Source organism: Lissotriton vulgaris, chromosome 5, assembly GCF_964263255.1.
Source record: "Lissotriton vulgaris chromosome 5, aLisVul1.2, whole genome shotgun sequence".
Classification (NCBI taxonomy): Eukaryota; Metazoa; Chordata; class Amphibia; order Caudata; family Salamandridae; genus Lissotriton; species Lissotriton vulgaris.
The window spans coordinates 1,279,008,589-1,279,022,273 of NC_141693.1; the positions used below are offsets into that span (position 1 = coordinate 1,279,008,589).

General features: G+C 46.8%; 1 protein-coding gene across 7 annotated transcripts in view; it reads left to right on the forward strand.

The window, feature by feature from the left end:
- PPP1R12B (protein phosphatase 1 regulatory subunit 12B) overlaps positions 1-13,685 on the forward strand; it is an 880,212-nt gene that overhangs the window by 432,956 nt on the left and 433,571 nt on the right. For all 7 annotated transcript variants that reach the window (XM_086923137.1, XM_086923132.1, XM_086923136.1 and 4 more), the window contains one exon: positions 2,846-3,049. In XM_086923137.1, the coding sequence (XP_086779263.1) occupies positions 2,846-3,049 (204 nt within the window). The remainder of the gene's footprint in view (positions 1-2,845; positions 3,050-13,685) is intronic.

Consider the following 13,685-nt stretch of genomic DNA (forward strand, 5'->3'; position numbering starts at 1 on the left):
GTTTCCATTCTAATTTCTTTTAAAAAACTGTACTTTTGGGTCTGAGCCTAGGGCTTGCGATAGGAAAGCAGCAAAAATGAAAAGTGGAGACATCAATATTTTGGTGAGAAATTACCCTTTTTGGCAATGTAGGTAGTTGCGTAATTCTGGCCCATGCTAGGCAGCTACCCAGGGACACTTAAACTCAGATATTTTTGAAAAGTAGACACCCAGGAGAGTTCAGGGTGGTGGAACGTGCGAGGACCCCACTGTTTTTGTTGGTTTTTTTTACCCAAGTGCCCTGCAAACCTCAAAGTTTGGATAAAATCACATATATTTTCCTCACATTTCTGTGAGGGAACCATCCAAATTCTGCAAGGATCCAAAAAAATGTCTACATCTGCCTCCTAGCGTTCCTACACTTAAGAATAAAACACACAATAAGAACCCTACCCCACGTGTGGCTGGGTCTAGAGCCTCCGAAAGTAACTTACTAAAGCAAGGGTTTCCTTTTTTTTAATGAGGCTGGCGGGACTTACCATGCCCTTAGGGCCACTTCCCTCCTTTTCCAACATTTGTCATTTTGAGTCAATGTAACATGTGTGCTGACAACGCTGTACATCACACCAGTTAAAAATATTTATATACAAGGGATTTGGGGGAAGCATTGCCCTCTTATTCCGACATTCTTTCTTAAAAAAGAAATTCCTTCTGGCGCTAACACCTGAAGGATTTTCTTGCTGAATGTGTAGGATGAGCCATTCACCTTCTCTGCATTCCTGAGGTTAAGGGTAAATTACACTGTATTAAAGCCCGTAGACAGTTCTTTTGTTGCATGGAATCGAGATTACCATTGTAAGCTAGGGTTTTATTATTGGTTACCTCATCTGACAATCCCTGGGGGCAGACAGTTATCACTGTGATAATCCTTGCTAGACTGTCAAGGACTGTATAATTCGGAGTCTGTGTCTTAGTTTTGAATGACCGAGAAAAGGGCGACTTCTCCAGGTACCAGCAGGGTACCACCCATCCTAGAATAATATATTTGAAAAATGTTAATTGTCTTCTTGGGAGCATCCTAGTACAGGTAAAACCCACAAAGGAAATTGAAAGCCTACAATCTTGTAGCTTTTGATTTAAGATGGTAATGACAATTGGAGAGATCAGCAAGGCACCAAAATCCTACTGACATCAGAAAGGAGACTAACAAAAATCCAAATGACGAAATCCATAAAATGAAGTATAACCAGAAAAAATGTAGGATAAAAATAGTGGCATAGGGTAAGGCATGTTATGAGAAGTAAGACAACAAATGCTTTTTCGATTCACCCAACACTTGCTATGTCTCTTTTGATATGATAATAGCAAGAAAGAACTGCCCCATCTTGGATTATGAACCGCTGTTTGCATTCTTTAGTTAAACCCCCATGTTGGAGTGGGCGAACTACATGACTTAATCATGTCACCTTTCTAAAAGACATTGCATTTACCAGTTAGAGGAAGATGTAGCCCTAGTTTGCCATTGCTTGGTCAGCAGTGTATTCCATGGTCCCGGTGCCATCCGAGCCTGGTAATCTAAAAAGCTTACGGAACACCTCTCAAGGTACCCATGAGCAACAAAACACCCAGGTTTGAGAAAAGTAACCTCTCTGCAGCATACAAAATGTCAATCATGCAATGCAGAGTGCTCTCTTCCTTTTCATCCCATGTAAGGCTTCAGGGCAGTTCTCAAAACTTTTCTTGGCCCGGTTATAGCATAGACTCTCAGAATGACCCAACAGGTTTTGTTGTCGATAGGCTTTTGTAATGAAAATAATTCTTAACAAAATACATTCATAAACATACGTATATTTACTGTCCAGATACCATACAACATTCTGCCCATGACCGCATACAACATATGGTTATGGTTCCACACGCTTCAGCCTTTGGCTCTATTGCCATGTGAGTGGCAACAGTATTCCAATGCTAGGTCGCAAGTCTTTTAGTTTTGCATCTTCTCCTTTCATTTCTTTCCTTTTCCTTTAAAAAATGTGTATCCAGCTTTTCAAGCAGTGCTACTGAGCAGCCACATTCACCTGTAGTGTCACATCGCATAAGGCCACAACTTTTAGGCAACTATCTTGGAATAATTTTGGCCGTAATGTGTTATTGTTTTGCATTTCCAATTTGGCCGTCTCATTTAGACCTATTAGGTCAACCATCTGTGTTCGATACAGTAATGATGCACTATGCTCAATATCATTCTAAGAAGGCCTCCCACTGTGATATTTGAGTGACCACCTTGGAATGGCGTTTGTATTTTGTATCATTGTATATCGCCCCTAGAATGACCAACACTTTGCTTCTAAACTTCTTATTAAAACAATTACTGTTAGTAAAGTAATGGATATTATGAAAAACATTTTCCTGTAGCAAAATTATTATTTTTACCTTGAATTGTTGTAGCTCTGGATGATCAGCACAGGTGTTACATTTAGATGACTGTAGGCAGCTGATTTAGGGTTCCGCCCCGAATGGCAACAGGAGGCTGCCAAATTCATACGAATGAACTTAAAATGGCTTTGTTGCTGAGAGAACTACCCAGGCAGAAAAATATAATTTACTGTGGGAATTTGTAGTTGTGAGGCTTAAGACTTTACTTTATTCAGAAAGCTGTGTCTTAGCAAGTTATGTTTCCACAAAACAGAGTATCTTTTTATATTGCCTAATGTTTCAAACTGTTGTTCAATCCTGCTTATTTATATCTTTAGTACCTACTCATTCAGTTCATTATTTTGTATTTCGATACTAAATTGTTTGAAGTACCAGGTGATAACCTGCTTCAACCGCTGTCATGTTCTAATTTTTGGTTGTTCCCGCCAAGGGTGTTACTCTGACTGATCTGCAAGAGGCTGAAAAGACATTCAGTCGTGCCCGAGCAGAGCGGCAGGCTCAGGAAGAGCTCAGCGACAAATCAGACGCCAGTACGGAGCCAGACAAAGTCAGTGAGAAACTGGAAGAGACCAACTCAGCAAGAGAAACTGGAGAAAGCAGTAGGCCCAGATGGAGCCAAAATCTAGAGCAAGAGGTATGTTTCTTGTGATTTAGAAAAATCAATAAATGTTTTGCTCCTGTTGGAGGATGTGCAGAGTTTGGTTTTACGAAGCTGAGGTTCAAAGTATTTTGATCTCAAATTCCTCAGCAAAATATTTTTACCATGATTATGCTATTTAGAGAAACAGTTTGAAACTCTGAACTCAAGTCAAACAGATTCAGTAAGTACTTTCCAGCCTAATGCTTTTCTTTGTTAAGAGAAGTTTATCACTCAATAAAACATAACACTACACATAGGAAATGTTACTCGGCTATGCATTTTTAAGGCAGGTGATACCGGGTTTCAAACAAACAAAAATATTCAGGTGTAAATCTGGCCCGGGTGCAAGTTAACTGTAATATGCTACAATCAGGTTTCCTGGTTTTGTGACGCATGGATAAGTCTGTATATGTCTCACCACTAAGGGTATTTTGGGTGATTGAGTCCCATTGGATTAAATAACCTGTTGGCGGTTTAGCAGGAGAGACAGTCTGTTCATGCGGCACTAGTTAACTGGTGAATTGGTAGATACAAATCCGCACAGCTGCTGGTAACCAGAACGCAAGCGAGCATTCCTGCTCGCAGCTTACAATAGTGAGTTCTAGCAGCTCCACCTTCTCAGACTCTCAGTATTGGTCGCTTGCTGACCGGAATCTTACCGCAAGGACAGTATAAGTTCTTCAATGATTAGGCTCGATTTTGCTGCAGAGTTGGCTCCGGTTTTCCAGGCTCAAGCAGAACGATGTGTTGCGCTCACACTAGCTGACGCATACTGGAGTTCAGCTCATGTCCCTTGTTGTGAAAACTCGCAGAAAGCCAGAAGACCCTCTACAGAATCTGGTTGCCACCTTTCTAACAGGTCACTGTTGAATAAGTAAGGCAGCTTTGAGTCTTACCTCCTGCACTTTGTCAGAGTCTACATCCTGTACCTCGGCTATGCAAGCAATACACTCTATTTAGTGAGGGTGTACCTCAACCACTGTCGTGTACATTGTTTTAACGGGGGTGCATAAAAAGAATCTCACTAGTCCCTGCAGCTACACACTCCTAAACAGTGCAGGATCTAAAAATTACATTCACACATAACTCAGCCCGTCTGGTGCCTAGAGGCACCACACATATCTATGAACAGAAAAAAAGTCAGGTTAGTTCTATCAATCAGAAAAATGGCATGCTGAGGCCACCACTTAATGGGTATGGCCTAGGATTTGGACAGCTGTCACATGTCAACTATGGAGTACTCTTAGTGCGCCTCTCCTGACTACAGAGCTATGCTTTGGGTCTCGCTACCATGATCAATAGCCTACGTATCAGCATGCATGCATGACTCCTCTCTGCTGGGCCAAAATACCAGGATACAAGATAAACTACAGCTGAGATGGCAAGGGTACAAGCTTGTAAACCCTGCATGGGACATTCCCCTTCCAAAATAGACCAGTCTTTTGATCTAGAAAAATAATATTTTGAACAGGGTGCATATATTGTTTGCGAGGACCTGTTTATTGCATATGTTTATTACCTTCAACAAAATGCTTAGTCACTGTGCATCTGTTATTAGCCAGGAAAGCGCTTCTAACTTTTCACATAGATGGCAACCAAGTAGACTTTCCAAAGACTGTAAAAAACTTTATCTTCACAAAGGTGGATTACTTGAGCATGCTAAGCAGTGTTATCAAGCAAAATAAATGACCACCTCCACTTAAAATAGGGGAACCCAATCTTCAGTGTGCAGAAAAGCAGATTTTTATTTCCATATAATGCTTTTATTATATTCTGGGGCCTATTTCTGATTTTTTATTTTTTTAAGCAGTGTTTGTTAAACTTCTTTTTATTGTTTTTTTCAATACGTTAAACATCTGACAGAGACTTCTAGCCGCAGATTCCTTATCCTGTGAACAATCCCAAGGTGTCAGGCTTGACTCAGAAACCTTTCTAGCAGTACCGCTGCGCTCCAGTAGGTGGTTTCATTTGGATCCACATCTGCGTTATCCATGCTGGAAATGACGTACACAGTACCTATATAGGAGCATAGACCTGACACCATAAAGCAATAATACATAAGTAATCAACAATGTTATAGGCTTTATCGCCTAACAGTAGTTGTAACATAAAATGCAAGAAGGCAGATCACCCCACTGGAGTCTGTTCAGGTATGATTTGGGAGCAGAAAATCTTGAAAATGATCCACCCCTTTATGCTATATTCTCTTTTATTTAGTAGGGTAACCATGTTTCCTGTATATGTATTCTTCCACCAAAGCGCATTAATCCATGCCCCTAAGCCACTCTGAGACTGAAATAGCCAGTATGCAACAAACATTTGACACCCACAGAACAATCTCAATCATTTCCTAAACCCAGGATAATACATTTGGTGTCCACAGTTATCTGGAAGCCTATCATTTCTTGAGTGCTAAATGGCCTCCCGACCGCAACGTTTGAATTTCAGGGCAGTCCCATATCATGATGAAAAATTATTCCTCTCGTTTTTAGACCTCTACTACAGCTGGCACTTGAAGAACTCCCCATTTGTACAATCTTTGGGTACAGTAAAATCTATAGAAGCATTTGAACTGAATGAGGTGCAAGCTTGCCATGATTGCAAGTGTCAATTTGACTTCAGACCGGTCGTTATCCTATGATGCACCCAAGTCAGCAGTCCATCTGCTCAACTATATTATCAATATTTGTGGTGCATTGATTACCACCGCCCGGTGTAACCTTGATATACCCTTTGTTTCCATGTGTTCCAAGACTAATTTAGCCACTTATTGGTATAAAGTTCGGAATAGGATTCAAGGCGTCCTTATACTTTTCTAGAGCTTGTTGTAACTGCAAAAAAACGAGGAAATGTGGTTTGCGTAGCTCAAATTCTCCACTAAGGTCAGTGTATTATTTAATATGTGTAGATGCCCAGACATCCCCCTTTACCAATTTCATTCCATGTTGCAAAACCTTCCAAACTATTCACTGCCAACATTCAAATGTATTTAGTCCGCCTCTCTGCCCATATTATCCAATTAAGAGCTTTAAACTGACACTCAACAGGTGTTCTCGAAACCAGATGCATGGACTCTTGTGCCCTGCTTTTCAGTGTGGAGCAACCTAAGCCGGATTGTGTGTTCATTTATATTCCCAAATATCCAATCATTAATGGGGAGCATTTGAGCAATCCCAATAGTAAAGGTGCATCCCCAAACCACCATCGTATGGACGCTGGACGAATTGAAGGCCTCTCCTGACAGGACACCCCGACCCCCAAAGGTAGAACGTTGCAGTGGATTACAGGCTCCTAAAGAAGGAAAAGAGCAAGAGTAATGGATACTTTTTCAATGTGTAAATTAACTATGGCAGTGATATAATAAGAGTCCCTTTTACCATGAGGGAAATAGGGAGTGTGCCCCAAGCTGTCAACTGTTGCTTCAGGTTCGAGGCATGTGGGCTGCTGAATTCATATCTGTGCATATCTGTGCATAGATCGCCACCTAGTGTTGGGTCCGGATGATTGCACATTGTTGTCCTGGAAGAGTCTTCGAAGTATCACGAGATAGGTGGCTCCTCCCCTGGACTACAGTGCGCATGGGCATCGCCTCCATCCCCAGATTGTTTTTTTCCGCCATTGGGTTCGGATGTGTTTCGGTTCCCTCTGTCGGAACCGATAGTTGTTCAACTTCGACTCGAGACCAAAAGGTCTTTAGGCTGGGCGTCGGTATAGTTGCGTACGTGTTTCTTTCAGACTCTCAGCTCCGATCTCTTGCTGCCCTTCCACGTGCTTTCGGCGCGGACGGGCCTACACTACACTCTTGCTATGGAGCGAACTCCGTTTAAGAAGTGCCCGGTGTGTAACTCTAAATATTCACACCTCGACGTGCACCCTGTGTGCAATACCTGCTTGTCACCGGATCACCGCGAAGACACCTGCATGGCGTGTTCGAAGTTCCGGAGCAAGAAGACTTTAAAGATTCGTCGGGCCAATAGGCTCCAGGCAAAGTTGTCGGCTACGGCGCCCCCACCAGATGACATTTTCCAGGAATCTGTCGAGGGAGAAGACGACGTGCACGGTTCAGACTCTAATCCCGCATCCGAGGGGGAAACCTACGACGCGGGTGAGGAGAACTTTGACGAAGTCACCGACGAGGTAGGGGACGACGATCAGGCTTTTGCCACTATGGGAGATAGCTCGGAGGAGGAGCATCCCCAACTAGACTCAGGGGTTATTCCCCTTCATACGGCCCAGGTCGAGGGATCGCCTTCGGGCCTTACCCAAGATCTAACTATGAGTCCTACGTCCCCGCCTCCGGGCCCGGTCACGGACATTTATGAACCATCACTTACGTCGAAGAAAACGAAAGTGAAGCCAACTGGTCACGCACCCTCGGATGCGGAACCGAAAGTGAAAGTTGCGCTGGTGAAGAAGGTTCTGGAGGCGTCAACTTCCAAGAAAACCAAAATGGCCGACTCGAAGAGCCACGCCAAGATGGCCGACCCGAAGCCCTCGGGGTCGGTGCCGAAGGCGAAATCGTCCGACGCGGCTGCGTCGGCTCCGAAAGGGGTTGTGGACCCGAAGTCGGCTCCGAAAGGGGTTGTGGACCCGAAGTCGGCTCCGAAGAAGCGTCAGGGCGACGACGCGCATAGCCATGGGGCGTCGGCCCCGAAGAAGGCGCATGCGGGTGATCGGGCTCTCGATGCTGAGAAGTCGCTCGAGCCGGTCAAGCCCTCTCCGGCCTTGACGAAGAAGGTGGCGGAATCCCTGCAGCGGATTCGAAAGGACAGTGTGGTTCCCGCGTCGGGCACTGTGGCGCCAAAGCTCACGCCTAAGCCTGCGAAGGAGCAAACGCCTATCCGTTTCACCTTTCCTCCCAAGTCGGCGCCGAAGGCCTTCGCGCCGAGGCAGAGTGGACCCTCGAAGGAGGTTTTGGCACCGAAAGCTGCCTTGGTGGTGTCGAAGCTTCGACTCCAACCGCTTGCTGAAGAGGAACGTCGTGAGGTAACCATCGACGCCAACACCGGAAAACTGTCGCTCCTCAAAAGGAAGATCACGACGGAGCCGGCGTTGGAACATTTTAAGATCCCTCTCAAAAACAAAAGGGACTCTGAGGACTCTTTGGGTTTGGTGGAACCTGTGTCCCCACAAACCCTAGGACACTCGCCGACGCATTTCGCCGCAGCGGGTGCGGACGAGGAAGATGCCGAGTACGACTATCCGGCTTACTCGGATCCGGAGGAGGAGCACGTTCCGTGGTCCGCCGGAGGCGACACGGAGGACCCGCAGTCGGGTCAGGACACTCAACTTTTTGCGGCCAAGACGTCCCCGACTGAGGACTCGACGGCCTTCAATGCTCTGATAGAGAGAGCTGCTGCTAACCACGACGTCGAGCTGCACTCGGACCCCGTGGATGTGGACTTCTTATTCGACACCTTCTCGGTAGCCGAAAAGTCAGTCAAAACGCTACCGATGCTTAAGGGGGTGCTTAAACATGCAACGGAGGTTTTCAAGGAGCCGACCCGAGCGCGTGTGGTCAACCCTCGCATCGACAGGAAATATAAGGCAGCGCCCACGGATCCTACATATATCAAGGGACACTTGCCATTGGACTCCTTGGTTGTTTCCAACGCTCGGAAGAGGGCGAACTCTCAAACTACTGGTGACGCTCCTCCCCCAGACAAAGAGTCCAAGATCTTTGAGGCCTCAGGCAAACGCATTGCTGCACAGGCAGCTAATATCTGGAGAATATCTAACACCCAAGCCTTGCTTGCACGTTATGATAGGGCCCATTATGACACCTTAGAGGCCATACTGCAACACTTGCCTGACCAATACAAGGAGGCAGGGGAGATGCTGATTCAGGAGGGTAAACTCATTACGAATGCATCCATCAAATGTGCACTGGATGTAGCAGACACAGCCTCCAGGGCTATCAATACCAGTGTGTTGCTTAGACGCCATGCCTGGCTTAGAATTTCGGGGTTCAAACCCGACATCCAAACTACGATTCTGAATAAAACCGTGAATCCTGACCACCTGTTTGGCCCTGAGGTGGATGCCACCCTGGAAAAAATGAAAAAAGATACGGAAACTGCCAAGTCAATGGGGGCTTTACAAAGTCAGCAGTTTCGGAGTGGTTCCTTTCGCCGCTCAAACTCCAGAGGCACCTCAAGGGGGCAGGCATCCCAGTCCACACAATATTACAAAAGTAACACCCAAGCCTCGTATAACAACAAGAATAGAGGTGGTTACAGAGGCAATAATGTCAAGGGCAGGGGACGTGGCAACAATAGCTCCAGGTCCACCGCCACCAACAAACAGTGACGTCTTGTCACTGCCCCCCGCATACAACACCGGTCGGGGGGAGACTCCAGCAGTTCCTGCCGGCGTGGAAGTCCATCACCACGGACAGGTGGGTGAGGTCTATTATCCAGTACGGGTACTGTCTAGAGCTTACGTCCATTCCACCGGACATACCCCCAAGGAGCCGTCCTATGTCAGGCGAGCACTTGACCTTGTTGCGGCAAGAAGTTCTAGTCATGCTGCAAAAAGGGGCGATAGAGCTCGTTCCATTACAAGAGCGGGGAACAGGGGTTTACTCCCTGTATTTTCTGATTCCCAAGAAGGACGGATCCCTCAGGCCGATCCTGGACCTCAGGCCCCTGAACTGGTACATCCTCTCGGAGCACTTCCATATGCTCACGTTGCAGCAGGTGCTTCCCCTGCTTCAACAGGGGGACTTCCTGGCTACGCTGGATCTGAAAGATGCCTATTTTCATATCCCCCTGCATCCTTCCCACAGGAAGTATCTCAGATTCACGATCTTAGACCAGCATTACCAGTTCAGGGTTCTGCCGTTCGGGGTCACCACGGCACCGAGAGTGTTTACCAAGTGCCTAGCGACTGTGGCAGCGCATCTCCGTCGCCAGCACGTCCACGTCTTTCCCTACTTGGACGACTGGCTCATTCAAGCAAGGACAGAACAGCAGTGCGTCGACCACGTGTCACGCACCATTCATCTCCTGCACGATCTGGGATTCTCTCTGATCTACCCAAAGTCCCATCTCCAGCCCGCCCACGTACGACAGTATCTGGGCGCGACAATAGACACTCTGGCAGCCACTGCGCAGCCGAATTCAGTGAGAATCGCCAGTATCCAGGCGCTGATCCAACGATTCAGACCCCAGCACCCGCTTCCAGCGAAGGTGTTCATGCAGTTGATAGGCATGATGGCCTCCTGCATCTCCATTGTCCCGCACGCGAGACTTCATATGCGTCCGCTTCAGGAGTGCCTTGCACGTCAGTGGACTCAGGCTCATGGGCAACTGACAGACCTAGTGTTGGTGAGCGGTCGGGCATACAACTCTCAGCATTGGTGGAATCCACAAAACCTTTGCAAGGGCCGACCATTCCAAGAGCCTGTCCCACAGATTATCCTGACGACGGACGCCTCTCTCCAGGGATGGGGAGCGCATGTACTCCATTACACTGTGCAGGGACTATGGACACTACAGCAAAGGAAGATGCACATCAATGTGTTGGAACTGATGGCAATCTTCATGGCCTTGAAGGCGTTCAAAGTACATCTGTGCAACAAAGTCGTGTTGATCCGGACGGACAACATGACGGCCATGTACTACATTCAGAAGCAGGGAGGCACACACTCTCCACAGCTGTCTCATCTGGCTCAGAGCATGTGGAAGTGGGCCATTCAGAGGAACATCTTCCTCATGGCAGAGCATCTCCCGGGCTAGGACAATCAAATGGCGGATCTGCTCACCAGGCACAGCCATCAGATGCACGAGTGGGAGATACATCCATCAGTACTCCAACCGTACTTCCAAAGGTGGGGTCATCCAGAGATAGACCTGTTCGCCACAAAGGAGAACGCAAAATGCCAAAGCTTCGCCGCCAGATTCCCACACCCCCAATCACAGGGCAATGCGATGTGGATGAACTGGTCAGGCAGATTTGCGTACGCTTTTCCCCCAGCACCTCTGATACCGCTGGTGGCGCGCAAGCTCAGGCAGCACTCGATGACTCTCATCCTGGTTGCTCCAACGTGGGCTCGCCAACCATGGTACACCACGTTTCTCGAACTGTCCGTGGTGCTGCATCAAAGGCTTCATCTCACTCCCAGCCTTCTGACGCAGAGCCATGGCGACATTCAGCACCCAGATCCGCAACAGCTCAACCTGGCGATCTGGCTCCTGAAGTCCTAGAGTTTGGCTACCTCAATCTTCCTCCCGATTGCATGAACATCATTCGGGAGGCAAGGAAGCCCACTACCAGAGCTTGTTATGCGGCTAAATGGAAGAGGTTTGTCATCTACTGTGCTAACCACAATATTGACCCGCTAGATGCTTCCATTCAAAACATCATTTGCTATCTTTTCCACCTGTATCAATGCAATCTGGCATACTCTTCCATCCGCATTCACCTGTCTGCTATGGCAGCATACCTCCAGAATAGACAACACTTGTCACTCTTCAGGGTCCCTGCTATCAAGGCCTTTCTGGAAGGACTCAAAAGGGTCATTCCACCAAGGACCCCACCAGCTCCAGAATGGAACCTCAATGTGGTTCTTACAAGGCTGATGGGTCCTCCCTTTGAGCCACTGCACTCTTGTGAGCTTCAGTTTCTGACTTGGAAGGTTGCGTTCTTAGTAGCAATTACTTCGCTACGGAGGGTTAGCGAGCTGCAGGCGCTCACCATCCAAGAACCTTTCTTCCAGGTACATGCTAACAGGGTGGTGCTCCGCACTAACCCTAAATTCTTACCCAAAGTGGTATCCCAATTCCACTTAAACCAGACTATCGAATTGCCGGTGTTTTTCCAAAACCCAGAGACGCTGGCGGAGCGCATGCTCCACACCCTTGATGTTAAGAGGGCCTTGATGTATTATGTAGACAGGACAAAAGATTTTCGCAAAACCAAGCAGCTTTTTGTTGCTTTTGCCACTCACCACAAGGGAAACGCTATCTCTAAAGCAGGGATTACTAGGTGGATAGTGAAGTGCATTCAGATCTGTTACGCTAAAGCTAAGCGCACTCTCACTATCCCACCGAGGGCCCACTCCACCAGGAAGTTGGGGGCCCTAATGGCTTTCCTAGGTAAAATTCCCTTGGAGGATATCTGTAGAGCAGCCACATGGTCTACCACACATACTTTCACTAAACACTACTGTGTAGACGTGCATTCCAAACAACAGGCAGCTGTTGGTCAGGCTGTTCTAAAAACGCTTTTTCAGACTGCTGCAGCTGGCACGGGCGGCCGCCGTTAATGGAGGGACTGCTATGTATTCTATGCACAGATATGAATTCAGCAGCCCACATGCCTCGAACTGCAAATGCTACTTACCAGTATGCATCTGTTCTTGGCATGTAGGGCTGCTGACATTCATATCGCCCACCCTCCTCCCCGGCGCCTGTAGCAGCTGCAGAATTCATTCATTTACATACATATGCTCATAGCATGGTCATCACTCACATTCTTCACTCCATCTCTGCCAATGGCTAAAAACAATCTGGGGATGGAGGCGATGCCCATGCGCACTGTAGTCCAGGGGAGGAGCCACCTATCTCGTGATACTTCGAAGACTCTTCCAGGACAACAATGTGCAATCATCCGGACCCAACACTAGGTGGCGATCTATGCACAGATATGCACAGATATGAATGTCAGCAGCCCTACATGCCAAGAACAGATGCATACTGGTAAGTAGCATTTGCATTTCACCAACAATAGGGCGATAGTTCCAATATTCTGCCGGCTGCAGTTAGACTTCAATTCTTAGATATCTGAAAGGCCCACAACTAACTCTCAAGGTGAGCATATCAAGTTTGTTCGTTACTTCGGGCTGTGTGAGAGTGACCTGATTTGTGCCAATTACCCCACAACATATCCATACACACTAAGTGTCTGTATGATCCTATGGATCGACAGCTGTGGTTCTTATAGGTATAGCAGGACTTTGTCTGCTTATAGAGATATTCGGTCCTCAAAGTTCCTTCCCGAGGCAAGGCTGGAAGAGGTTCTATGACTTTGGCAAAAAGCAGTGGTGGCGGGCACAGATAAGTGCGGTAGGGCACAGGAGGGGGAAGCAAACGGACAACAGAATAGGTAATTTTTATTTATTTATACCTATTTTGCCATTTAATGACACCATTCCCCACGCGCGCCTCACCGCATTTACCTGCTGGCAAAAAGGGGGGGATGCAAGGGGTGTCCCGTCTCCTTCCTCTCTCAATCAGTAATGGCTGGGACAAAACTCTGGTATCATGCACCCTATCATAGAATGAAGAGTAATAAAGACTAACAAATGCTAGAAATCTAGGACCAAATTTAATTTTCTCCAGTACTTTTTCTAAGAATGACCACAAGATGGAAATAAATGGCTTCTCAAAGTCAAGTGCATTAATTACAATGTACCGATTTGTGGATTCAATTTGTAATGCGTTTAAGGATATTTTTCTTTTATCCAAATAAAGATTTTTTACACTAAGTCACGTGCAAGCCTACTAGTGGGTTGGGAGATAATGTGTATATTTGCTATAGCAACATGCAGTCTTCATAGGCAATGTCTAGTCCGTCTGGCCAAGGCAACAAGAGGATGGAAGGAGTGCTGCAACTTTTCAGCTACTCG